Genomic DNA, 25,391 nt, shown 5'->3' with positions numbered 1-25,391 from the left:
TCCTAGTTTTTAGTCGCAATAAGAAAGAAGTAGGGACAGATTTTTTTCTTTAAATTCTGACATACATCCAAATTAATCTGATTATTGAAAAAAAAAAACATTAGGTTTTTAAAGAGAAAGGACGGGCTTATTAGGACAAAATGATTGGAGAAGTCCACCATACGTCACCAGAGAGAAGTATGTCATTTCAACGGAAGATCAAAGTCAACATGCTGATCCCGATGAATTTTTCAAAATGAGATCAGTAACATGCATTTAGAAAATGGATTTCATTGATTTTGAAAATAGCTGAATTTGTCATCTCATGCCATCTTTGGTTTGGTATTCATGTCTTTGTTGTTATCAGTTTGATGTGTGTGTGTAAACCCCCTTATTAAAAAGCTCCATCAATGGACCTATTACATAAACAGCATCAAGTTGGCTCACGTCATGTTTGTAACTGGTTTGTGCAGGTTTCAATGGCGGAGGAATGGAAAGTTCTTTAACGTGGGGAAGGACCCGCGGGTGACCATGCGGAGTCGTTCCGGAACACTGGAGATCAGAAGCAGCGGGAAACCGGAAGATTATGAAGGAGAGTATCAGTGCTTTGCCTACAATGACTTTGGCACGGCGATTTCCAACAAAATCCTACTACGAGTGTCAAGTGAGGGCTGCTTTACTGTAATGTCAAAGCACAACATACACACAACATGCTAATTGTCTGTAAAGAAATAGTTTACCCAAAATGTAAATTCTTTCATCATTCACTCAACATCATGTTGTTATGTTACTCATATGACTTTTGTTCTTCTGTGGAGAACATCACAACAGATGAAAGTATCATAAAAGTAGTTCATGTGACTTACACTACAGTATATTTTAAGTATTCTGAAGTCACACGATATTAGAAAGGTGTTTTAGTGCCACATAAAAATAATATCACAGTATTTTTGAAAAAAATGTCAAAAATATGATAATAAAGTCATAACATTGAGAGATTAAAGTTGTGTTATTTTACAAAGTTGTAGCAATATGAAAATAAAGTTATTGCGAATTGAGATTAAGTTGTAATATTTTGAGAATAAAGTTAAACTTAAATCTAACAATTCTATGACTTTACTCTTATTTATTTATTTATTTTTTATGTTGCACTAAAATGCTGTCAGACAAAATTAAAGCTTGACCTTGAAATAAAAATAATGGCATTATTTATTCATTGTTATGTTGTTTCAAACCCATATGACTTCCATTCTTCCATGGTGCGCAAAATAAGTTGTTGTCTATATACTGTAAATTGCATTATATTTCAAGTGTTCGGAACAGACCAATAATCTTCCTCTCAACCTTTGCTCTTATATTTCATGTTTCATAATTTTTACATTTTACACAACGCAGTTGGTTACCAAAACATATGACAGTGTAATTTGATATCATTGACATTTAAAATTGGCATCATTTGAATCTTCACGCTGAAATTTAGGTTTGTTCCTTTTACAAAATTTCAATATACTTTTATAAAACTTGTGATATTGTGTCATATGGACTACTTTATGATATATTTATGGAGCTTTATTATAGTTTTGGTTCCAAAAAAGAAAAGGAAGAAAGTCATACAGGTTTGAAAAAACATCAAAGTGACATTTTTGAATGACCTATCCCTTTAAAAGTAAAATGCATACAGAAAGCATTATAAAAACAACATTATCTCGCATAGATTAAATTGTTATATTTTCTAATCTGGTAAACTTGTCTGTATTGCTCAGAGTCTCCGCTGTGGCCGAAGGAGGTTCTGGAGCCAGTGGTTGTGCGTGAGGGGGAATCACTTGTCCTGCCCTGCAACCCTCCTCCTGGTCTCCCCCCTCCTGAAACCTTCTGGATGGACAGCTGTGAGTGTTGCTCATCACTTCCTGTCATTGATTGCATCTCATAACCTCAACCCTCCTCACCGTTGCTTTATCATTTAGTCATCACCTACGTGCTCACTTTTACCTCTCCCTCTCACGTCCCCTTACTTTCTGTCCCTCTCTCAGTCATGCAGTCTGTGTCCTCTGCACAGAAGTGTGCGTTACTGCTTTAGTGCTGAGCTAGTGCATGCATGCGAATCTGCACTACCTGACAAAAAGCTGAGAGAGCAGAAACAAGCATGGCACTGAGGCATTTCAAAAGAGCCGGAATCATGCCGCATAGACACACGCTACAAAGCTCTGATCAAACATCTCGACTGATTGTTTGTTGTTTGTTATCAGTACAGTCACAAACATCTCTTTTAAAATGTGTCAGTGATAGTGAGAGGGCTTAAATATGGATCTTGAATTCCTACTACTTTTCATAGTATGTACACATTTCGATGAAGAAGACATTTGAACTTCCTTGAACACTCCCTTCCATGTTCATTGGTCAGAAATGAACACTGTTGTATGAAAATACATGTTTGGTAATTCATAAAAGTGATAATGATTATGACTTTTTATGTCATATTTTTGACTTTTTATCAAATTTTCAACATTTTGCCACATGTTGGACATATAGTTATGACTAGTGACTTTTTATCTAAGAATTTTGCCTTCCATAAATGTTAGGCAACAAACAATTTTATACTGTAGTTATATTCACAATAAGCCGTGTTAAGAGAAAAAGCCAATTAATAATTTCTAAGCCAGTTAATAAGTTCACTTTTAATAAATGTTTGGCGACAAACAAATAAATGTTTTGATAGCACCACAGTGTTTACACTATGAACTTACGCTGCATTTTATAATGTAGTTTGCATATTAAACTGGGTTAAGAGAAATGTTTTAAAAGGCCAATTATATAAATAAGTTTACTTTTAATAAGTTTTTGTAATAATGAACCAGTTTTAAAGTTGATAATTATTTGGCATATATTATGTCCAATAACCTATAAAGGATGATTAAAATGATTAAAATTCTATACTGGTTTGTCTAAATATATGAAAAATAAAACACTAAGAACTTAATTGCTTAACATGCTACACCACTGTAAAAATGGATATTCATTCTTCGGATTTGCTAAAGTTTACATTTAACAATGCAGTTAAATCATTAGTACTTGTTTCAAATATAAATAATTAGAGATATAATTCAAATAGGGGAAATGAGCATGCACAAGTACTCTAAATATACATTTCCAACTGATATGATACATTTAAAACTCGCTAATATTTCTAATCGCATCCTTATATTGAAAAGACAACTTACTTCACCTTTCATATACTTGCTGCTTTACACATGACATAATATCCATTTACAAGAATGTCATGTGATCACAACACAGTTTAGTCCAAAAAGACATCATTATTAAATCCAGACTCATTGTTGATTAGTGCAGATTATCTCGTCTTCGTCTCACACTCTTCTTCACTGCTCCTTCCCTTGAGTGACACATTTACTGATCCTTGTGATGTTTCAGGCCAGAAGATAATAATCATGCTTCTGTGATTCCCACACTCATCTTGAGCATCATTTCTTCTGCTACCTGCCGCCTATTGTATGTCAAATTAAGTTGAACAAATTAGTCAGGATTTTCTTTTTTCTCCACAGCCATTATGCCCATAATACAGGACAAGAGAGTGTCAATGGGCTTGAACGGTGACTTGTTCTTCTCCAATGTTCTGGCTAGAGATGCCACAACTGACTACAGCTGCAACGCTCGCTTCGAGTTCACACACACCATTCAACAGAAGAACCCCTACACCCTTAAAGTGCAAACAAGTGAGTGGTGATTTCTACAGGATCGCTTGTTATCTTTAATTTGATGTAGCTGATACATTGCTGTGCTGCTGTTCAAGGTATATGTGAATGTTGTGGTCCATCTAGTGGTGAGAAGGTAGTATTGCCGGGGACATCTGTGATAGTTGTCTTTTTGCACTTTAATTTGGAGGCTCTTTATTGATTACTATCACAGTGTCAATAAGAGGCTTGAAGGATGGTCTGTCTTCCATTTTCATCCAAAATCGTTCTCTTCTTCCAAGTTGTAATTGAGTGTATTTTTTTTCTGTTTTTGTATGTTAATTAAACTGCCATTTATTCACAGAGGAACCTTATAATGACACGTTTCTCAACTCCACTGATCTGTATGGTGGTGAGTTCCACACACAGCTAGCCTTTTATATGTATGCTTCTGTAAAACAGCACTAACTGAATTAGCGCTGCTGTTTCTAACCACATACAGCAGAGGAAATGCAGAGATAGTGTGTCTGTTATTTAATATACTTTACATTGTAAAGAAAGTTGTTCCACATAGCATTTATAGACTGTAGAACTTACTACTTAATGCTTAGGTTACTTACCATGATTTTTAATACATCAGTCTAAGCAGTTTTGGGGTCAGCAAAATTCTATCATAGTTTGAAGAAACAGTATTCAAATTTCGATTGTAATTGCTTTAATTATCCTAATCACATTGCTCATAATGGAGATATGGAAATGGTAATAAGGAGATTAGGCAAGAGGTGCTCATTAATATTTCAGCAACTTTAATACAATGATAAACATGTGCAAATCCTCACATATGTATCCATGGATATGGCCTAAGGGTGGAACTGAGTATATGAAGAAAATAGGTCAAATTCAAACCTTGTGACAAACATATATATATTTAACAAGGAATCTATCTATCATCTATTTATTTATTTATTTAGACAGGCAGAGTGATTTTGGGGTTTAATATGACCCAGGCATGTTCTTGATGGCTTTTTGAGATTCAACCAAATATTCATATGACAATATTGTGGGGATCACTGTTCACTGACAGACATAAGCTTCTTTTTTTTTTTAAGTTGTCTTGTCTCTTGAATCGTTCGTATAGTCTCCACCAGGGCATTGTGGGGCAGCACTGACAGGGAACTGGCACTGCTGTCACCACAGACACACGTGACAGTGGCGTGAAACATGTGTTTCTGGCAGCTTCATAGTCTAATCTCCCAGACGTTGTCCTCCCACTTAATGTCTCCAACAAAGGCTGTTGTCACTCCCTCTCCTAGAGCACTGCTTGAGATGCTAATAACTGAGAGCTAATCTTACTGCTAGATATACATTACAATAGGGACTAATACTGCCATGCTCATCAAGTCTTCCTCAGGGAGAAGATGGTCTGTGTCTTCACATAACCAGGATTTTATGTCTAACCATCTGTCTGTCATTACAGTAACGATTCTTTTTTCATGCTTATGTTATTTATGCATTTATGTATTTATGTATCTATGCAAAGATTTTACATAAATAACATCAACAAAGCATATACATTTTAAAGAAATAACCATTCAAAACATTTGAGGTTACTAATATTTTTTAACGAACTAATTATTTTATTCATTAAAGGTGCATCAAATGTGAGAATAAAGACATTTATTAAATTAGGGGTTGGTGTTACAAATTGTTTCTATTTCAAATAAATGCTATTCTTCTGAATTTTGTGTTCATAAAGAATCCTGAAAAAAAAAAGTTAATAATCACCAAAACATCATCGAAACAACTATTTCTAAAAAATATAACAATAAAAAATATAACTTCAGCACAAAATCAAAATTAACAATAACAAATTAAGAAAAACGGGGCACTGAAGACTAGAGTAAATGAATCAATGACATCACTGGAATAAATAACATTTTTAATATATAAAAGTAGAAACTGATATTTGAAATTTTAATTATATTTCTAAACTGGTTATATATAACATGTAACCAGTGTTTGTAAGTCTTACCACTTCTAATGTGACTTTTTGTTTTCTTTTTGTTTTGTTTTTTAGTTTTTTTGTTAAAATAAATAGATATATCACAAATGAAGTATTACATTTGGAGATAAAATAAGCTAATTCTGACTTTGTCTCTCACATTTGCGAATGTAGATATATTGTGTGTGTAAATACTGTATATATACATATAGAATTTGCAAGTTGGATATAACAATAATCCAGTTTTAAGTAGCTCCTCATACCAGTGTCTCTTTCTGTGCATGTTAACATGTTAACAATTTTCTCTTTTTTTGTCCATAGCACGTAACGTACCAGAAACCCAGCCTACCTTTCTATCTCCAAAGGGCTTGTCCAGCTCCAAGATAGTGCTTCGAGGGGAACAGCTTCTTTTAGAGTGTATAGCAGCTGGAGTGTAAGTGTTATTTAGTGCTATTTATATAATACTATAGTTATTATTCGTATAGAATTAGCTTTTATTTTTATACTTACAGTTTTCATTTTAACTTAGTTATACGTTTTATTATTTTAAATTTGTGCTTTTGTCATTTTTTTTTTAATATATATATTTCTATTAAGCTTTATTTCATTTATTTTTTGTATTCAGTCATTTTAGTGCTTAAATGTATTTCAATTACCGAAAACTGTTTTTAATAGTTTTAGTTAAAATCCCCCTGCAGTCACTAATTATATCCCTTAAAACTCGTCTTTGATAATCAAAATGACATATTTAAATGTTTGTCCCCATGAAAATAATTTCTTTATGTAATGGCTTGAATGTAACTTTACACCCTCACCTCATTTAGTATACACAGACTCATGAATATGCTAATTAGTCCTCCTCTCAGTCGCACAAGCTCAGACCTGCTCCACTTTCACTCAGTTAACTGATAGTAATAATACAATAATGATATGAAAAGCATCGCCCGGCACATTGACAGGATTGGTTAACCATGTATGCCTTTTAGTACGCCACAGTTTTAAGGAGAAAATGCTCAGGATTGGTGTTAATTAAAGAATTTGCACATGGTAAACCTTATTTTCACCACAGTGGGTCTTTAACAATAACAACACTGGGGTATACAGCATATTCAGCTACCAAAAGCTCTATATACACCAGTTTAAGTATTAGTTATTAGATTTCTCAATTACAATTAAGTGTTGTTCTATTCTTTTTTGATGTTCTTTTTCATTTTCCATTTTTCCAGCCCATCTCCTAACATTGATTGGATTAAAAAAGGAGCAGACCTCCCATCCAAAAAAGTCAAGATTGAGAACTTTAATAAAACTTTACGCCTCCTCAATGTGTCTGAGGAGGACTCTGGCGACTACGTCTGCATGGCCAGCAACAAAATAGGCAGCATTCGCCATTCCGTTGAAGTCCAGGTCAAAGGTGAGCCATAGAGAAAAGATAATTGCTGGATCTTGTTCATGAGATATGTGCTGTTTGTTTTTCATTTTAAGATTTCTTTATTGCTCTGTATAGCTGCTCCCTATTGGCTAGATAAACCCACCAATCTGGTGCTTGCCCCTGATGAGAATGGACGATTAGTGTGCCGTGCCAGAGGAAACCCTAAACCCACTATCCAATGGCTGATGAATGGGGAACCTATTGAAAGTGAGTACTGAAAGCAAGAACTGTTGCTTTTTTGACTTTAACAGTCTGAATCATAACACATTTTTGCATTTGTTTTTTTTCTGCTCTTTGTTTTACTTCAGGTTCACTGCCAAACCCAAACCGCCAAGTTCTTGGTGACACAATCCTGTTCCATTCAGTCCAGATAGGCAGCAGCGCAGTTTACCAATGTAATGCCTCCAATGAACATGGTTATCTATTGGCCAATGCATTTGTCAACATCCTTGGTAAGAAACAATGGAGTCAATCATTTAATAAAGTTCAGAGAGGTCACAAGATTGTGATATGTTAATGTTGTTTTCCTCTTAGACATGGCACCACGGATGCTAGGTCCTAAGAACCAGCTGATCAAAGTCATTGAAAACAACAGGACCTTCCTTGACTGCCCTTTCTTTGGCTCACCGTTCCCTCAACTGCGCTGGTGAGCTTACATCAAATTAAAATAAAAAATAAACCAAGAAAATATAAAAAAAATATAGTAAAACAAAAATACATTACAATTTAAAATAAAAAAATCCTCTAAAACACATATTATAAGCATTTATTTAGCAAAAAAAAAAAAAAAAAAAACTTGTAATATTATGAAAAAAGATTACAGTTTTATATAACTGTTTTCCATTTGAACATATTTTAAAATGTATTTTATTTCTGCGAAGGCAAAGCTGAATTTTCACCATCATTACTCCAGTCTTCAGTGTCACATGATTCTTCAGAAATCATTCTAATATGCTAAATTTGCTGCACAAGTGTTTTTTTATTATTATTATTATCAATGTTGAAAACAGATTTGCTGCTTTATATTTTTGCTGAAACTGTGACATTTTTCATTGTCTTCACTGTCGCTTTTGATTAATTTAATGCATGTTTACTGAACAATATCAATTTCTTAAAAAAAAAAAAAAGCTTAGTGACCACAAACTTTTGTGTATTAGAATTAAAAGTACATGAATATATTGTACATGTGTGTTCAGGTTCAAGAATGGCCTAGGCAGTGGTCTGGATGGTGGTCAGTACAAGTTGTACATCAACGGTACTTTGGAGATTAAACAAGCCCGGCCAGAAGACCAAGGCACCTACACTTGTGTTGCCAGTAACATTCTGGGCAAGATGGAGAATCAGGTGCGCCTGGAGGTTAAAGGTGAGACCTGAAACATTAATCACTAAATATCTCTTGGTTTTTGTTTTGTTCTTTGAAGAGAACACATTACATTATTGTTCATGAATGCCTTCATTTACTCTGTGTGTGTTTGCTGCATTTCAGAGCCCACAAGAATAGTGCAGGCACCTGAACATGTCACACAAGCCAAAGGAACCACGGTTCGCTTTGATTGTCGAGTTAAACATGATCCTTCCCTTCCTGCTATGGTCACATGGCTAAAAGATGACAAGCCTCTAAGCCCTAACTTGATGTAATGTCATATAACAATACCTACACAATATAATCATAATTACTTGTGTGCTATTTTTTTATGTTATAAACCAAATTTACTTTCAGCATTACTTCTTTTGAGTTCAACTTCTGAATAAGTGCAAATCTGTACACTATTGATTTTTTTTTAAATAAGTGTCTTACAGTAAAACACTAATATTTTGAAATATTAATACAGTTTCAAAGAATTCTCTTCATGTAATTCATTCCTTTGATGGTCAAGCTGAATTTTCAGCATCAGTGTCACACGTCCTTCAGAAATCATTTTAATATACTGATCTGGTGCTTAAGAAACATTTAACATCAACATAAAAACAGATCTGATGCCTAATATTTTGTGGAAACTTTAAGATCTTTTTTCAGAATTCTTTGATGAATAGAAAGTTCAAAAGAACAGTGTTTATTTGTAATAGTGTTTTTAACAATTAAAAAGTCCTTACTGTCACTGATTTAATTGAATGCACCCTTGCTAAATAAAAGTATTCATTTCTTTAAAAAGGCTTTTTTAATGGTAGTGTATGTCCTGTACTTGACGTCTAATTCCTGTTTGTTTTAGTGGTCGGATCAGAAAGGATAATGAGACTTTGACTATTTACAATGTCAATCCAGAAGATGCAGGAACCTACACATGCTCTGCCAGAACTGAGATAGATGAGAACTCTGCCTCAGCTCGCCTTACAGTTACAGGTATACACATATTCACATTCATCCTACAATACATCATCCTCCTTTATGCACCTTTCTCATGTTGCTAATGGCTAGTAACATATTTCATAATAGATATTAAGTGGATATGGACATGTAGAACAGTCACAAGTCATTTCCAGAGGATAATAATAAAACAATAGGCCCCAAGAAGCCGTGGTTTACAGTGAATGTATTACAGCTAAGGGGCATTGTTAGGCATGACGCAGAGTGGAAAAAAAACCTTAGCTATTCTAAATTCACTGTAAACCACGGCATCATGGGGCTTATTGCTTTTATAAAATGGTTGTTCCATATACGTAGCAAGGTTTCACAGAATACAAAAAGCAAATAAAATCTAATGATATTAATAAAAACATTCTTCTGCCAAACAATGTAGTTCCTCTGAAATGGTTGTGGTTGCAACAATTGGTTGTCAAGCAACTCACAGATGCAGAAACAAAGAATTGTATGTTTGTAGAGTAATTTACAACAGCTTCGAACACAGCTCAACCAATCAGAATCAAGGACTGGAACTATCCGTTTTATAAAATGCCTATTGCACTTCTATAACTTATAGATTTGTGCTCTTAACAGCACTTCCCACAGCTTCATAGTTTGCTTGAATATTACTACTGTTGTGCTTCCTTTTTTAGCTATACTGCTTTTTTCTGATATTTATCTACTAATAGCCACACTAACCCTTGACCTCTGACCTTTGACCTTTACCTCATAGAGGATGACATCTCGTCTGCCTCAAATCGTAGTGCCTCTGCAGGTAACGCATCTAGTACAGTTATTTCTAATATCCAGTTAAAGCCTCTAACAATCAATCTCTGTATTTAATTTTTACTCTAACATTCTGAGAATAATTGTATAAGTTAACTTGGTTAATTAGTATATTGTTCTCTTGCAGATCGACCCGACCCCCCTCAGGATCTTGAGCTCTCGGACCCTTCAGCACGTAGTGTTAGACTCACCTGGGTGCCTGGGAATGAAAACAACAGTCCTGTTACGCGTAAGTTTAGAGTATAGAGTCTTATGTCTTTTTTTAAGACCATAGTTCAGTGAATGAACTTTGTCTTCACTACTTTGTCGATGCTCTTGTGTGTCTTTATGTTGATTGATTGACATTGATCAGACAAGTAAATATGACCTATAAAAAACATCTAGTTATCACATCTGACATCAATCGGTGTTATAATGTTATCCTTAAAAGAAATGTCAGTAAGTCTTTTTGGTGAATAGAATCAAATGAATTGAGTAATTTAATTCTTTTTGAGATTGACTCCCAGCCATTTTACCGGAAGATCAATTTATCTTCAATATCATGTACCTTTGAGTTTCCTTCTCTGTGTAGGCTCTTTATTTTAAATAGACTTTGTAATTTTCCCATTGTGTCTTCTTGCATTACTACAGATTTCCTTGTCCAGTTTGAAGAGGACAGGTGGGAGCCGGGGAAGTGGCAGAACCTGTCTATATTTAATGGAAACCTAAACTCAGTCAACCTGCAACTGTCACCCTTTGTCAACTACCAGTTCAGAGTGATTGCAATCAATGCTGTGGGCCAGAGTCAACCCAGCCTTCCCTCTGCCCGCTATCAGACCAGCGGAGCCCGTAAGAGATCAGCAGTATCTATAAGCCCTGACAGAAATGTGTTTGAGAGTGTGCTTAAACAGTCATTTAGTAACATACTGTATAATGATTTGTTTCAGCTCCTGATGTTGTGCCGAGTGGTCTTAAAGGATGGGGAAGCAAGAAGAACAACATGGAGATCACATGGCAGGTAAAATGAACCATGTTTATTGAAGTACCTCAAAAAACAAAACAAAACAAAAAAAAATGGATGTGATGTTTAGTGAGCTAATCTATCTGTACATTTCATAGGCACTTAAGAGCACAGAAAGGAATGGGCTAAACCTGCGATACATGGTCTCATGGAGAAGGAAGGACACTGAGGAAGAGTGGAATAACACAACCACAACCAGAACGAAGCACATTATTCATAATACAGACACCTATGTCCCGTATGAGATCAAAATAAAGGCCATCAATGACTTTGGACACAGCCCTGAGTCAAACATAGTCATCGGTTATTCTGGGGAAGACAGTGAGTACTAACATTTCATATTTAATGACACTTTTATAGTCTTTTCTGGTTTCTTTTGTACTTATACTGTTTTTCCCCCATCAGAACCATCCACTGCACCAACAGAACTCAGGGTGTCGAAGATCAACAGCACCAAAGTAAATTTAAACTGGGTGCCTGTGGACCCCAGCACTGTGAACGGAGAGTTTAAAGAGTACAAGGTGAGTGACCAAGCACCTGCCTGACACAAAAACATTTTACTTATTTGCTACCATTGCTAATTCAGTATTCATATCATATTCTCAGTTGTACTACTGGCGGGAGGCCAGCCTCATTAAGGGTCTGAAAGTGAATAAGACAAAGTTGCATAAAGGCTTCTTCACCACGGCAGAACAGCCCTCTGGCATCCTGACAGAGCTTTTTCCGTATAGCAAATACAAGATGTACATGGTGGTGGCTAACAGAGAATATGAGGGACCACAAAGCAACACTGTGGAGTTCTACACCAAGGAGGGAGGTAGGATTCACCATACTGTGATTTAGTGGTGAAGCATGAGCTACGATGAGAAGTCAAATATGTGACGTTTGTATCCAAAATCAGAATATGAACAGCTTTCATAATCCTTTCATAGAGCCAGGTGCTCCAAAGTACTTTAGGATTCAGAGGCACACAGGCGTGGTTCACCTGAAGTGGGACAAGCCCCTGGAGCCGAACGGTGTCCTGATAGGATACACACTTCAATACCACACAGGTGAGCTCATCGTACACAAAGAGAAACCTCCAAAATGAGTGTGTAAACATAGAGAAACTTCAAGTCCTCATGTGCAGTTCATATTTACGAGTTGGGAATTCATAATTACAAATTCAGGTTCATTTAAATCACTTTGATCGGAGCAAGATGCCAGTATATTTTTCTTCAAAAAAACACAGCAAGATTTTTAACTCTTTCAAAATATACAAGGAATGTGCAACAGATGTGTTTTTGCTTTATGTTTTATGTTTGCTATCATTTTGTTATACCTGCAACTTATCTAATGTTATTGTAAATGAAAAAAGTATAATTTCATAAATTTAGACATATTTACCATCAATACAGACGCTGCATCCAAGTTTTCTGACTGAAACGGCCACAACTTTTCCACGAATATCGTATTTACGAGTTCCTAGCACATAAATGACTGAGAAAAGTTGTATTTACAAGTGGAAAACTCGTAATTCTAGATCATGCACATGTTGTTTATGCTTATTTGAAACATGGCAGAAACATAGATCTATAATATGTATTTTATGTATCTATGTATGTATCTCTATTTACTGTCGCGATCGGAGAGAGGGAAGGAAAGTCTGTAGTGAATGCTGCAAAGTTAATCACTCAACTTTAATGTTTTATTTTATATAAAAATGCAATGTATAAATAGTGATAGAAAGTGTTGTTTCCACTTTAAATGCTTGACACTTTGTAATAACATATGCCCGACTTGTAGTTATAAATTTACCAGATGCACTTTAAAGCAACAAAAAGCAAGTTTCCCAGTCATAATTCTGACTTTGTGGTGGTGTTCATGTGAAGTCTTTCCAACATGACTAGAATGCACCATAAGCACTTGAATTTTGCACAATGCAAGCACTACTGAAATGTTCTTCATGAAGTGTAAAAATCTAAAACGTATTAATTCCGTTCTGCTTCTGCGATTCCAGTGAACGGGACACAGGCGGGAGAGATGAAGGTCCAGAAATTTCCACCCAATGTGACAGAGTACATCATGAATCTGCCTAACCGCTTCACACGGTTCAAGTTCTACCTTGCAGCTCGCACACAGGTCGGAGCAGGAGAAGTGTATGCCGTGGAGTCACCACATTTCACTAATGAAGGTCAGCAAGCGAGTCGTCTAACTCTGTGTTCTGTAAGCTTTTAGTGAATCTGAGAGCAGAATCATTGGATGTTCTTGTCTGTGCTCCACCCTGTCGTTCTCTTGCTTTAATACTTTTCTGTCTCCTTCACACTGTTGTTTCTCGATGCTTTGTGGTGTCTTTAACTCAGTCTGTTTCTCTCATAACTGCTTGATTTCTTCTTTGTCTTCTTTGACTTGCTCTCACCTGTCTTCCCTCTTCTCCTCCTGTCTTTCCTGTGGTGTTGACTGGGCACCCCAGATACTGACTCTACAGTTGTAGGTAATGGGGAAATGGACTGCCTGCCTGTCTAACTCCTGCCTTGCTCTGTCTCTGCTTCAGCCTCTGTCTGTCTTTCTCTCAAATTATGTCTGTCTGCTTTTTAAAAACATAACAGTGCAGCTACTTAAGTCAATGCCACACTCAGGATTCCTACACTAAAAAAACATTAAAATTGGTGTAGAAACAATTTTGATTTAGAAAATTCTAAAGTAAATTTCAAAAATAACTGCATAGAATCTGCAAGAAACACTTTAAGTTAAACATAAAATTTTGAAGTACACAGACTGAAACTGTACTTCTTGTATAATGTACTCAAATAATATTTGTTTTGTTTACAATTTCAAAAAATCATTTTACAACACTAGCCAAACACAAAAAACCTACATACTGTACACATTTAAACTGTTTTTGCTGTGTGTTTAATTAAAGGTGAAGTGGATAGGTTGACCAAAAGTAATGGTATTTTTTATTTTATTTTATTTATTTTTTTGCATCCCAACTGGAATTTTAAGATTACAACTTGTTTTTGGGAGTTTATTGAATTATATTTAATTGAAAAAAGTATTTGAAAGTTGTTTACATTTTTAATTGTAAATTTGTTTGGTTCCCTTTGGGAATTGCACACTTCACCTTTAACTCTTACATTTTCCCTGATGAAAAACACTGCTCAGCTGCACTGTCAATAAATGCCTGTCCCTATCCATCTCTTTGTTGGTCTGCCAACATCCATGTCACTGTGTGCTTTCAGGGATGGGCTTTTGCACTTTTGTGAAGTCACTGAATCTGCTCTCAGTGTAGATGATTAGAGTTTTACCTCTTTAAGATACTGATAAGATGCTATTATGCCTGAAGCGCCACACAAATAAGATAAAGTCCTGTGTGGCTCTCATGTAATTTGTTATTTATTGACTGACACCTAATCCCTGATGGCACCTTGCTACTTTAGCCCTGACATCACTTTCTACCACATGCCTTGCTTGGCATATCCTAGCATGCTCGTATCATCATTTTAGTTTCAAATCTAGCCAGGAGCCAGACTGAACCACTTTGTTGTTAGTCTCTAGTGGTAATGCTTGATGCAGTTGTTTGTGTTAGGTTGAAAGGAAGTTAATGTTCAGATGATAGAAGAAAAAAATCTAATATTGTATTGACATTTGTGAAGAGAATACTGTTTTGGTGGCGAATGACTATGGCAAGCCAATTTATGTTGTTGATACCAATGGTTAAACTGTACAATAATTAAATGCTTTGGATGAAAATTGCATCCATTGACCATGCTCTTTGTGTTAATAGCACTAAAATCGCAATCATCTTTTTCTCTGGTGGAAATAAAGGGCAAATTGTCATGAATACTGAATAAATCTAATTTTATATTGAGGGATAGCAGTTGTATCATAAGCCCTTTGAAATTGTATTGTACAATAACCTGTTTTAGATTTAGAAGTTGCAAATAGTCAGAAAGGAGCAGTCTGTGTGTTATTTGTGTAAATTACTACTTTCACCTCTTTCAAAGTGGATGCAAATGATGCAAAATTATGATTAATACCCCAAAATGTCAAATCTATCAGTATTTTCATAGCTAATTAGACTAAGCTTTAAAAAAGTGGCAGAAGTTTTTTGTTTTCAATCATGCAAATTATGCTGTGCAAACAACAAAAAATGCCTGTGTTGAAAGGAAATTAAATTTTTCATGCTAATTTATGGATGAGCTGCTTATGGAACAGTAGTAATGGAGTGATGATGTTTGGCTGTGAATCCATCCATGACAAAATGGCATAATAGTAAGTTAGTGTATTAGTAAAGTAATTATGAGCTGTTTTCTAGTGTGTCTCCAGTAACTCCTTCAAAGTTTATGTGTAGCTTTTGCATGTGCAGGTCAAATGCCAAGCATGAAAGTTAGTATTCGATAAAGCTGCAGATAGTAAGTGTTGTGCTGCTTAATTATTAAAAAGAGTGAATCAGCTCGCCATTATTTACAAACTGTTGCTTTGGCAATGCACGCCTCTGCTTCTGCTTGTGCCACCTTCATTTCTCTTATGTCGAAGGCTTTTTTTTACATTTTGTGTCAGATGGAGACATACAGGTAAGAGTGCACTAAGTTACGGCTGATTGGCTGTGTTGATCTTAAACCACATCCCTGTGCAAATGTCTCACATCCATTAGCATGTCTTGGTCTGGCGAAAAGTGATGTCACCAAGCACTCTGGGGCTCTCTGACACTCTCTGTCTGACCTAACCTTCGCCAGCATATTTATGGATTGCTCTCATTTTTTAGTTTTGCCTGTCAAATTGAGTTTGGAAACTGCTTATATAGTTTTTGTTATGGAGTCAGTTAATGGTACTCAAAGCAGCGTTGTTTCCCAGGTAAAAGCAAGCAAAATGTACAATTACATATTTCATTATGAGTCTCTATCTTGGATAATGATTCTATCCACTGTGTGTTCTAATGGATTTCCACACATTTTCTCTTTTTATACTGACAGCTCTGCAAAGGTTGTTTGTTAAATCCCATTAGATATGATTTTATATTTCTCAGTTGTTTCAAAATGCCAGTGAGATCTGAGAATATTGTAGCATTTTGCAGAGCGTTGCACAGCTTTAGCACAGTGGTTTGTAGTGACCCTGTTTTCCCCCTTGGTGGTGCACAACAATCAATTTTTAGATACCCTCTATGCAACCTCTTTAGTATTTCTCAATGCAATGACTTGCTGACATTCATGCTCACAAATATCACAAAGTTGTGAGCATGAATATTTCATATGTATTTCAAAAATATTTGAGAAAGTAATACCAGCTAAACAAACAATGCAAGCATTACAAAATATTAGCATCTTAAAGATGCAAATATTGTTCAAGGCATGACATAATCTCTGGTCATACTACAGTAGATCCAGGAAACTGAATTCTTATACATGCACATACTACTATCAGTGAAAGGTTTTGGGATGGTACGATTAAAATGTTTTTGAAAAGTCTATGTTTGCAAAGGCTAAATTTATTTTAGCAAAATACTGTACAGTAAAAATAGTGAAATGTTACTGTCATTTTTAATGACATGCTTAATATAAATATCAATTGCTTAACAAAAAAAAATTACTCTTTGAACCTTTGACTGGTAGTTTATGTGTGTATATTTATTTTCATATAGTTAATTCACAGTGTGTAGGTTACAGAAGATAATAGTATAAATAGCAGGTAGAATGCAGTAGTATGCCAGTATTCCATTCGAAACATAGCCACTCTCTTTCACTGAATACGTTTTGGAAAAAGAGAACTGTGGGAATTCCATCTAATTAACTCATTCTTTTTCTGTGTTTTCTCGCTTCTCTTTGTCTCTCTTGTGCTTAATCCTGGGACCTCCACCTTAACTTCTCTGTGTTCTTCCTCTCAGCCGTTAACTTTACGGATGCCTTGATGTTCGAAACTCCTCCTCCTCCCCCGCCCCTCTCCACTGACCCAGTCCCAACAATACTTTCCCCAGAACCAACCACACCAGCCCCTACAACTGCTGCTCCGCCCAAACCTACTACTACTACCACTACTACTACAACTACCACAACTACTACCACCACTACTACAACAGCTTCCACCGCAGTTCTTCCTGTTCGGCCCATGTCACCTAAAACAGTGGATTGGAAAATGCTGGGTATCTGATAATGCCAGTGTGCATTGGAAACGCCCACAGTATAGATTAATTCAATCAAATCAGTGTGTCCTCTTGTTTAGATGACATTTATTATGTATGACTGACTTGGTTAGTGGACCATTTAGGACAGGGCATGATTGATGTTCTCCCTGTTCCCTCACGGACACACAACACTCAGATTATGCAGAATTAGTATTGACATTTGCTTTACAAATAGTCTTGTTGCATTAGAAATTTAAATGCATGCTCGTAAACTATGAGAAATTTAGAAGAACAAGTTAGAAATGAAATCAGTAATATTGCTAACATTTTCTAGTTTTAAAGACCCCATGAAAATTTTCTTTCTTTTGTTGATGTATTTAAAGTGACAGTATTTACAGGTGGCACATAGCTATGTTTTTAATTTTTCTAAAAACTAAAATCTGATATGAACTATGAAACTATAATGTACCACTTACTATTGCTACAGTAGCAGATGGTATAAAGGCCCCAAAAGTCAAATTTAGGTTTCATGGGGTCTTCAAGTTTAAGCATATGTACCAGTGTTTGTATCAGAAAATATTTAAGTGTACTCCTCTCCCACCTGTTCTTCATAGCCCCGAATGTAAAGATCTGGAATCTGACCGTGGATGCTAACAATGACTATGCTAACGTCAGCTGGAAGCACAACTTCTCCGTTGACAGCAGCGAGTTTGTGCTAGAGTTCACACTGGACAGTAAGAGCCAGATGCACATATTGAGAGCTTATGAAGGGAATGCTAGATTTTACTGGGCCTGCTGGAGACCAAAATCTTCCTCTTGTAATGTTTAATTGGTCCTCATTTATATGGCAAATTTACAGAACATCACCATAAACATTACAGGGAGCTCATGTTTATTTGAAAGGGAGGTATTGTAAATGTTGTTTGAATTGTCCAGCATTTATGATATCTCCCTGTTGTGATTTTCTGTAATGTTTTTGTCCACAGTATTTGTTTAGCTTGTTAACTCACAAACTGAGGCATTGCTCCAGCATGTTACTCAATAATATCATATCTAGCTGCAATACTGCGTTGTGCTTTGTGTCATCAGCAGTCATGCATGTCCCCTTTAGAAAGCTCTAGTTCTCACTGGTGGCTAAGAACAGGGAGAGATTTGACTAAATCTATGAGGGGGAGAGACGCCTTGAGACTGAAAAAAAGAGATGACCAAGACCTGCTCTAATTGGGCCACAGAGAATTTTGGTCTGTAAAGCAGTGACTTTGAGGCACCCAGCAGTCCACTCTTATTATATAAAGTACTGCAATTACTTCAGTTTTTTGACAGTTTAAACCAGTAAAAAAATAAATAAATAAATAAAAAATTATAATATATTTTATTTAATACTGTTTAGCTTTCTCTTCTATATATATACTTTCTCTCTCTCTCTCTCTCTCACTCTCACTCTCTATATATATATAATGCATATACAATGTTTTATATATATTTTAAATATTATGTTAGATATTAATGAAATAATATAATTTTTTCTTGTTTTAAGCTTGAAACTTACTAAATATTGTTAGATTTATGCTTAAAACAAAACAGCACATTATATTATTAAGCTCATATAATATAATATAATATAATATAATATTGATTTCTTGGAGAACTTATCTTGTTAGTTTTTTTTTTTTTTTTTTTTACTGTAAACCAAGACAAAATACTGATTTTATTTATTTTTCCAGTGCCCTTAATTCTATTTGATTACACAGATGAATGTAAATCAAAAACCATTCTTCATCTTCCATCAGTGTTCTATTGTGCCTGTGCATGTTTAAGACAGTCACAGCATGGAAACGATACATGCAATACCTAACTAGAGTTTGACTAGTTTATATTTCTGTACCAAAGTCTCTCTCTCTCTCACTCGGTTTCTTGCTCTCTCTCGCTTGCTCCTTCGCCCTTGAGCTATCTGTCTGGCTCATCAGATGTGATTGCTAACTCCACCCTTACCTCAGCCATTGGCTTCCCAGCTGCGCTCGTTGTCTGGCTGCCCACAGCTGCTTGGCTTTTTGTTTATATTGGCCACCATTGTCCCATGATTAGATTATGCCAGCAAGCCTGCCACATCTGATTGATGCCCCTTGGGCTTTGTTTTTTATTTAGTTTTTTTTTTTTCTTTGGTGGAAACATTTCAGAGAAAGATGATGATGAGGTGAATGATTCTTACCAAAGGACTCACCAAAGGGGAGAGTGAGAGTAACATATTTAACCTTGAAACATGTTGTACAGTACATCCTGATGCAATATCCCACCAAGCCGGTGAAAATGTACTGTAGCTGTAGCGATCTGGGTTTCATCCAAGAGGTGCATCAATGTGGACTCATTTGTTTTTCACTAAGAAGTACTGCATTATTATAGGATCACATTACACCAGGACCAATACGCACACATTCTCCAAAAGTACTTCCCATTTAGACTCACTATTTCATTATGTAACACTACCTTTTCCTTCTCCCTCTTCCTCATCCTGTCACCATGTCCTGTCAAGATTGTGGCAACTGCATGCATTCTGCGTGAGGCATGGTGTGTGACAATGTCTTAGCTACTATATGTAGAAGCTCCTTAGCCCATATGAGATGTTTTGTTGATCTTAAAGCAGGACATTGTGACGTTTAAAAAGCTATCAGCCCATTTTGTGCATGTAATATAGGATTAAACATATTTAAAATGCACATGCAAATTGCTTCTGATGCAGTGGTAGGGCATAACCTGACTTTAGTAAGGTATTTAAGCAGTAGATCACCCAGAAATGAAAATGTTGTCATAATTTACTCACCCTCATGTCGTTCCGAAACTGTATGATTTCTTTCTAATGTTGAACAAAAAAGAAGATATTTTGAAGAATGCTGGTAATCAAATAGTTGATGGTCCCCATTGCCGATGTATATACAGGTTTGGAACAACAGGAGGGTGAGTAAATGATTCCAGAAGAGTAATACTCCAAAAAAAAAACCCTAGCCAGAATGTTTGTGGAATATCTGTGCCTTGTAAGCACTGAAATTAAAGTTTTTTTGAGAGCATTAATAAATGGGAATTGTCTAAAATTGTCTAAAAATTGACTTACTTTCCAGTTCGTAACTTCAGCTTGTAGATCTTGTAGCACTTTAAGGCGCTGTAATTGAATTTTGATATGCATATTATATAATCCAATGGCTGCTTGCTTCAAAGGCTCTTGTATATGATCACATTTTGATATGCAAGGATCTGCATCAAACTCATGCCAACCCATGAGTTACACAGTGCATGATGATTTCATTTAGGTTTCTTATGAACATCATGGAACCTCACTAAGTCATCATGCTCACCCTTTAACAATGCCATTGGGATTTGTCTCTCCACTTCTCGGCTTCCTCAGAGATGAGATGCGGTCTGTGGGTAATTGAGACTAGATGCGCCTCCCTCCACTCTAGACCGGAGTTCATTATAGCAAATCCAGTGTGAGATATTAAGCGGCAACTTCACATCAAAGCTTTTAAGAGGCGTCACTGAAGCAAATGATGCCCCTAATAGACCAATGCTAGACTTTGATGTGTGCTGAGTGAAGATATTCCAGTATTTTCGCTCCCAGCCTGCTTTTTATATACAATCTCACTTAAGAAATATCACACCGAACAGAGAAGAATCTTGAATATAGAGTGGATAAGGATGCAGCACGTTTCCTCAATTAACAAACATGACCTGCTATCTTCGTTTTGGTCAGTTTAGGTTGGGCTTGGTTTGATGGGCACCTCTCTTGTGTCTCCTCCTGGGTAATGGGTCGATGAAAAGCATACAAGTAAACCACCAGCCTCCCATTAAGCTGGCTGGGCTGGTGGCCGGGGCCAAGTATCGGTTGCGGGTGTATTCCCATGAGCACAACTCCATCAGCAGCAACTATGTCACGTTCGAGACAGGCAGAGGTGAGGGGTGGCCAAGACACAAGAGAGAAAGAAAGGGTTCAACATGTGACCTCAACCTTCTGAAATATAGAAAACTGTACTGGCACTGTAACTGGTAAAACATGGTGCTAGCAATGCCAATGGCTTGGGCTCATTTCCCAGGGAACAAAAAGAATTTTGTGAATTTGTCATTGCTTCAGATGCATTAGCAAACTTGTTTTTCCAGCAGGATGCATATGTGCCTCAGCTGGTGCGAGCAAGATGAAATCTCACAGCATTTTGTGTAAGAGCACGTTCAATAAGATATTGATCCCTGTGATGATAAGGATCCCTGAGCCGTGTAAATGCCATTTTAGGTGGGATGTTTGCTCTGTTTTTCGGGTATAGAAGATTGAGCTCATAATATAATCCAAACCGTCAGCTTTATTGTTTGTTCCTCTCACTGATAGATCCTTCTGTGATTTTCCACATAAAAAAGCCACTATTATTAGGCCTTATATTATATCAGAGTAGACTCTAATGCCTGTTGTTTTGAAATTAAGTGTTTGACAAGCACATAAGATCCAAAAGTTTGGGTTCAGTGAAAAAAAAAAAAAAAAGGTTGAAAGAAATTGGTAACACGTATTCATTATTAATTTAGAGTTTTCCCTCAATTAACCCCTAATTTGCTGCTTATTAATATTTAGTCAGGTAGATGATTAGTTTAGGTATGGGATATGATTAAGGGATCTAAAATATGGCCATGCAGAATAAAACATTATATGTGCTTTATGAATACTTATAAACACCCAGTATGCTAGTAATATGCATGCTAATAAGCAGCTATAGTTAATAGTGAGAATTGGCCCTTAAAATATACTGTTACCAAGAAATTAATAGTTTTATTTATCAAGGATACAATAAATTGTTAATTTGTGGCAGTAAAAACATTTAAATATATATTCATAACTTCTGTTATAGACTTATATTTTAAATAATTTTCTATTTATCAAAGAATCATGAAAAATATGTATCATGGATTTCACACAAATATTAAGCAACTGTTTACAACCGTTAACTGATGATAATTGTAGAATTTTTTGAACACCAAATCAGCATATGATCCTGATTTCTGAAAGATCATGTGACACTGAAGACTGTAGTAATGGCTTCTGAAAATGTACTGTTGCTATCACAGGAGTAAATTACATTTTACAATATAATAAAACATATGTAAATATTTTTTTTAAATAATTATTTAAAAACTACCGAGCTGAACCTTTGGAACTTTAGTGTATATCCAAATAACTTTCAATAGAGAACTGAAAAAAAAAAAAAAAACATCTAGTCCGTTCTCTAGAATCACTTTATAATATTAGGAGAGACTAAAATGTTTGGGAAGATGCATCTATTAAAAAGAGTGTTTTTTTTTTTTTTTTGAAAAGGGGAGTATTTGATGAAGCGGTTAAACCGAGCTTTACTCAGGCTCCATTTTCATCAGATAACTGTTCATGGAGAGAGCGCCCTGTGCTCTGATGTTATTATCAGGATGGGTAATTCAAATCCAGATCCGCAGTTCTCACCACTAATGTGTTTTTGATAAAGGATGGCTGTCAAATGACTCCTACCATGTTGCTGAAAGTCAGTGAGATTTATTAGGTTCTCCATTTGGTGTTAGTGTGTTCAGCTGATCTCCAGGCTCGATAAATCATGCAGGGGGAGAACAAGCTTCTTAATGTGTAAAATGATCTGTGGGAGTTGATTTCTGACATTCTTGCTCATGAGTATATCATTACAAAACTTAAACATTTTATTCTGTACATCTCTTTTTCTCCTCCCTCCTCTGTGTGTGTGTGTGTGTTTGGTTGTTAACAGCCTACAAGGAGCAGGAAGACATTGCTACTCAGGGCTGGTTCATTGGGCTGATGTGTGCCGTCGCTCTATTGGTTCTCATCCTGCTCATTGTTTGTTTCATCAAGAGGAGTCGTGGAGGAAAATATGCAGGTAAAATGCAGCAAATACACAGCCACATTAACCCAGGGTTATTTATTTATGATATGTAAATTATACGTAACTGTTTTACGTATGTTTTTTGTTTTTGTTTTACCAGTGAGAGACAAGAAAGACCTCCCCTTAGATAATGTTGACCATAAAGACCAAGATGGTTCATTTGACTATCCGTAAGTTTGCACTTTTGATCACTTCTACCATAAAAGTAAGCAGTTTTTTCCTAAAACAGCTTTTTGGGTTCATATGAAGAGAAAGGGCTTTCAATAATCTTACTTTAGAATTGTTTATATGCACTCTCTGCTACTTATGATATCGAACATGTTGATGAATAACTTTGTTTTAACTGTTACAGGTCCTGAACTTAGCTCTCACCCTGCAGAGGGGAATATGCCTTTCTCATTTTAATCAAAAATAACAACTAACCATGTAAACCAAACAAATTTTAATTAACAACTTACATAAACACCCCCAAAAACATTTGTTGATGAGGCTTTCATATTACCTAAACAGAAAACAAGCTTGCTGCGGTTAATATAGATCTCAGTTCAGCTGGAAAACAATGCACTGATTTCTCAGAAAACAGTGGTCGGCACCAACACCATTGCAACATTTCTAATTTTTGAAGTTTTTATTCTAACATTTATATTTATTTTACTTCAGCTGTTTTGCAATCAAAGAAAACCATTTAGAACAATTTTAGCTTTAGTTAACTAGCACTGGCACTTGATGGTTTTTGTTCGGATCAGTGTGTTACCCTGTTGGCATTTGTTAGGGCAGTGTGAACCCTAACAAACAAACATTTTTCTACCTGTCATCCTTAATTTATTTTCAATGTTCTGTTGTGTAAGCCCACATCTTTCAAGATGGTGTGGATATTACAACCTGGGTACAAAAAGTAAAGGCAAGTGTCAGTGAGGGCTTTAGGCAGACATTATACATCTGAACCGATATCTCTAGCTCGATAAGCTAATAATTGTTATGTTACTTATGCAATGTTCAAAATAAACTATAGCAACACTATATAAATAGTTAAATTTTGTAGTTAGCTAGTAAATTTTAACACAAAGGTAGCTTGATTAACATAGCAAGCTAAACACAAGCTGTGTTCGAAATCGCTCACTCATTCACTCACTCCTATATAGCGAATGGCAGATAAGTACACTATATTAACAAGGAGTGACAAATTTAAGTGAGTGAATCCACGGTGGATTTTGGGAAGTATTGTTCTAGCCAGTGTATGTGAGGTCAAAGAGTACATTGTAGGTACAGTGGTTGCCAAAATAGAAGTGAGTACTGTTTTTACCACTTTTAACTTTAATATTTGGTAATGTCCACTTTTTGCAGAAATTGCGGCAGCACATCTCTCTACATAGTGTCAGTATATTACCTGAGAACTTCAACACTAATGTTATCCCATGCAACTCAAGCCAAAAGCTTTCCTTTGAATGTACAGTAGATCTTTCCAGTTTCTTTTCCAACTCACCCCAAATTTGCTCGATGGGGCTAAGATCTGGACTTTAAGGGGGCCAGGCCATCATTTTCAATGTTCGAGCAGATTCCTTCCATTGCAGGTAGTTCCGGCAATAGTTTGTTTTATGGTATTGTAATGGCCAATTCAACAAAAACAACTGAAACCTCTTAAATATTCCAAGAGTTCTAACAATTTTGGCCACTGCTGTATAAACAACTGAAGTTGTTCACTTACAATTACAAAAGTGCATTATATAGGCTACAGGGAGCGGTTTCAGAGACAGTAATAGCTTCTCCAACACTGCACCTAAGCTACATTTGACATTTCAGTAGAAATGTAACATGGATTTGTAGTTTGATTTGATGTAAACCTCTTAACAACTAATTGAAAAACATCCTCTAACCATTTGGACTACAGCTTAATACCACTCATGTGTCACATTATTAACAGTTATGTAATATTAAATGGTTCGCCTTTTGTCAAAGCTAATTCACTTTAAGGAGATCAAGACCACAGATCTTCAGTAACTGATTAGCTTAGTAATGCTAAGATGTAAGTTAAGCTGAGACTTCCCTTTCTACTTTATAACGTCTCTCTCCATCTAACATGTGAATGATGTGGTCAACTCCATCTTCATGATCCCTTTTCTTCCCCCTCCTCTTTCAAATTGGCGGCTGGGTTGTTA

At 35.8% G+C, this 25,391-nt stretch overlaps 1 protein-coding gene across 21 annotated transcripts in view; it reads left to right on the top strand.

The window, feature by feature from the left end:
• Positions 1-25,391, top strand: part of LOC109064958 (neurofascin-like) — a 74,887-nt gene that overhangs the window by 41,518 nt on the left and 7,978 nt on the right. For 4 of the 21 annotated variants that reach the window (XM_042734191.1, XM_042734192.1, XM_042734193.1 and 1 more), the window contains 27 exons: positions 453-643; positions 1,743-1,865; positions 3,540-3,710; positions 4,033-4,080; positions 5,992-6,103; positions 6,897-7,081; positions 7,175-7,306; positions 7,408-7,551; positions 7,634-7,745; positions 8,296-8,462; positions 8,586-8,733; positions 9,310-9,440; positions 10,174-10,215; positions 10,354-10,455; positions 10,857-11,054; positions 11,153-11,223; positions 11,325-11,547; positions 11,632-11,747; positions 11,833-12,043; positions 12,159-12,278; positions 13,226-13,399; positions 13,670-13,699; positions 17,090-17,344; positions 17,941-18,060; positions 21,118-21,267; positions 23,101-23,229; positions 23,336-23,405. In XM_042734191.1, the coding sequence (XP_042590125.1) occupies positions 453-643; positions 1,743-1,865; positions 3,540-3,710; positions 4,033-4,080; positions 5,992-6,103; positions 6,897-7,081; positions 7,175-7,306; positions 7,408-7,551; positions 7,634-7,745; positions 8,296-8,462; positions 8,586-8,733; positions 9,310-9,440; positions 10,174-10,215; positions 10,354-10,455; positions 10,857-11,054; positions 11,153-11,223; positions 11,325-11,547; positions 11,632-11,747; positions 11,833-12,043; positions 12,159-12,278; positions 13,226-13,399; positions 13,670-13,699; positions 17,090-17,344; positions 17,941-18,060; positions 21,118-21,267; positions 23,101-23,229; positions 23,336-23,405 (3,675 nt within the window). Of the gene's footprint in view, positions 1-452; positions 644-1,742; positions 1,866-3,539; positions 3,711-4,032; positions 4,081-5,991; positions 6,104-6,896; positions 7,082-7,174; positions 7,307-7,407; positions 7,552-7,633; positions 7,746-8,295; positions 8,463-8,585; positions 8,734-9,309; positions 9,441-10,173; positions 10,216-10,353; positions 10,456-10,856; positions 11,055-11,152; positions 11,224-11,324; positions 11,548-11,631; positions 11,748-11,832; positions 12,044-12,158; positions 12,279-13,225; positions 13,400-13,669; positions 13,700-17,089; positions 17,345-17,940; positions 18,061-21,117; positions 21,268-23,100; positions 23,230-23,335; positions 23,406-23,587; positions 25,388-25,391 lie in introns of those variants that run through there. The other 17 variants (XM_042734197.1, XM_042734195.1, XM_042734212.1 and 14 more) reach the window with 11 other exon arrangements.

This window comes from Cyprinus carpio, chromosome B11 (assembly GCF_018340385.1).
Source record: "Cyprinus carpio isolate SPL01 chromosome B11, ASM1834038v1, whole genome shotgun sequence".
NCBI lineage: Eukaryota > Metazoa > Chordata > Actinopteri > Cypriniformes > Cyprinidae > Cyprinus > Cyprinus carpio.
Note: the sequence above shows the minus strand (reverse complement) of the source record. Positions and strands in the feature narration are given on the sequence as shown.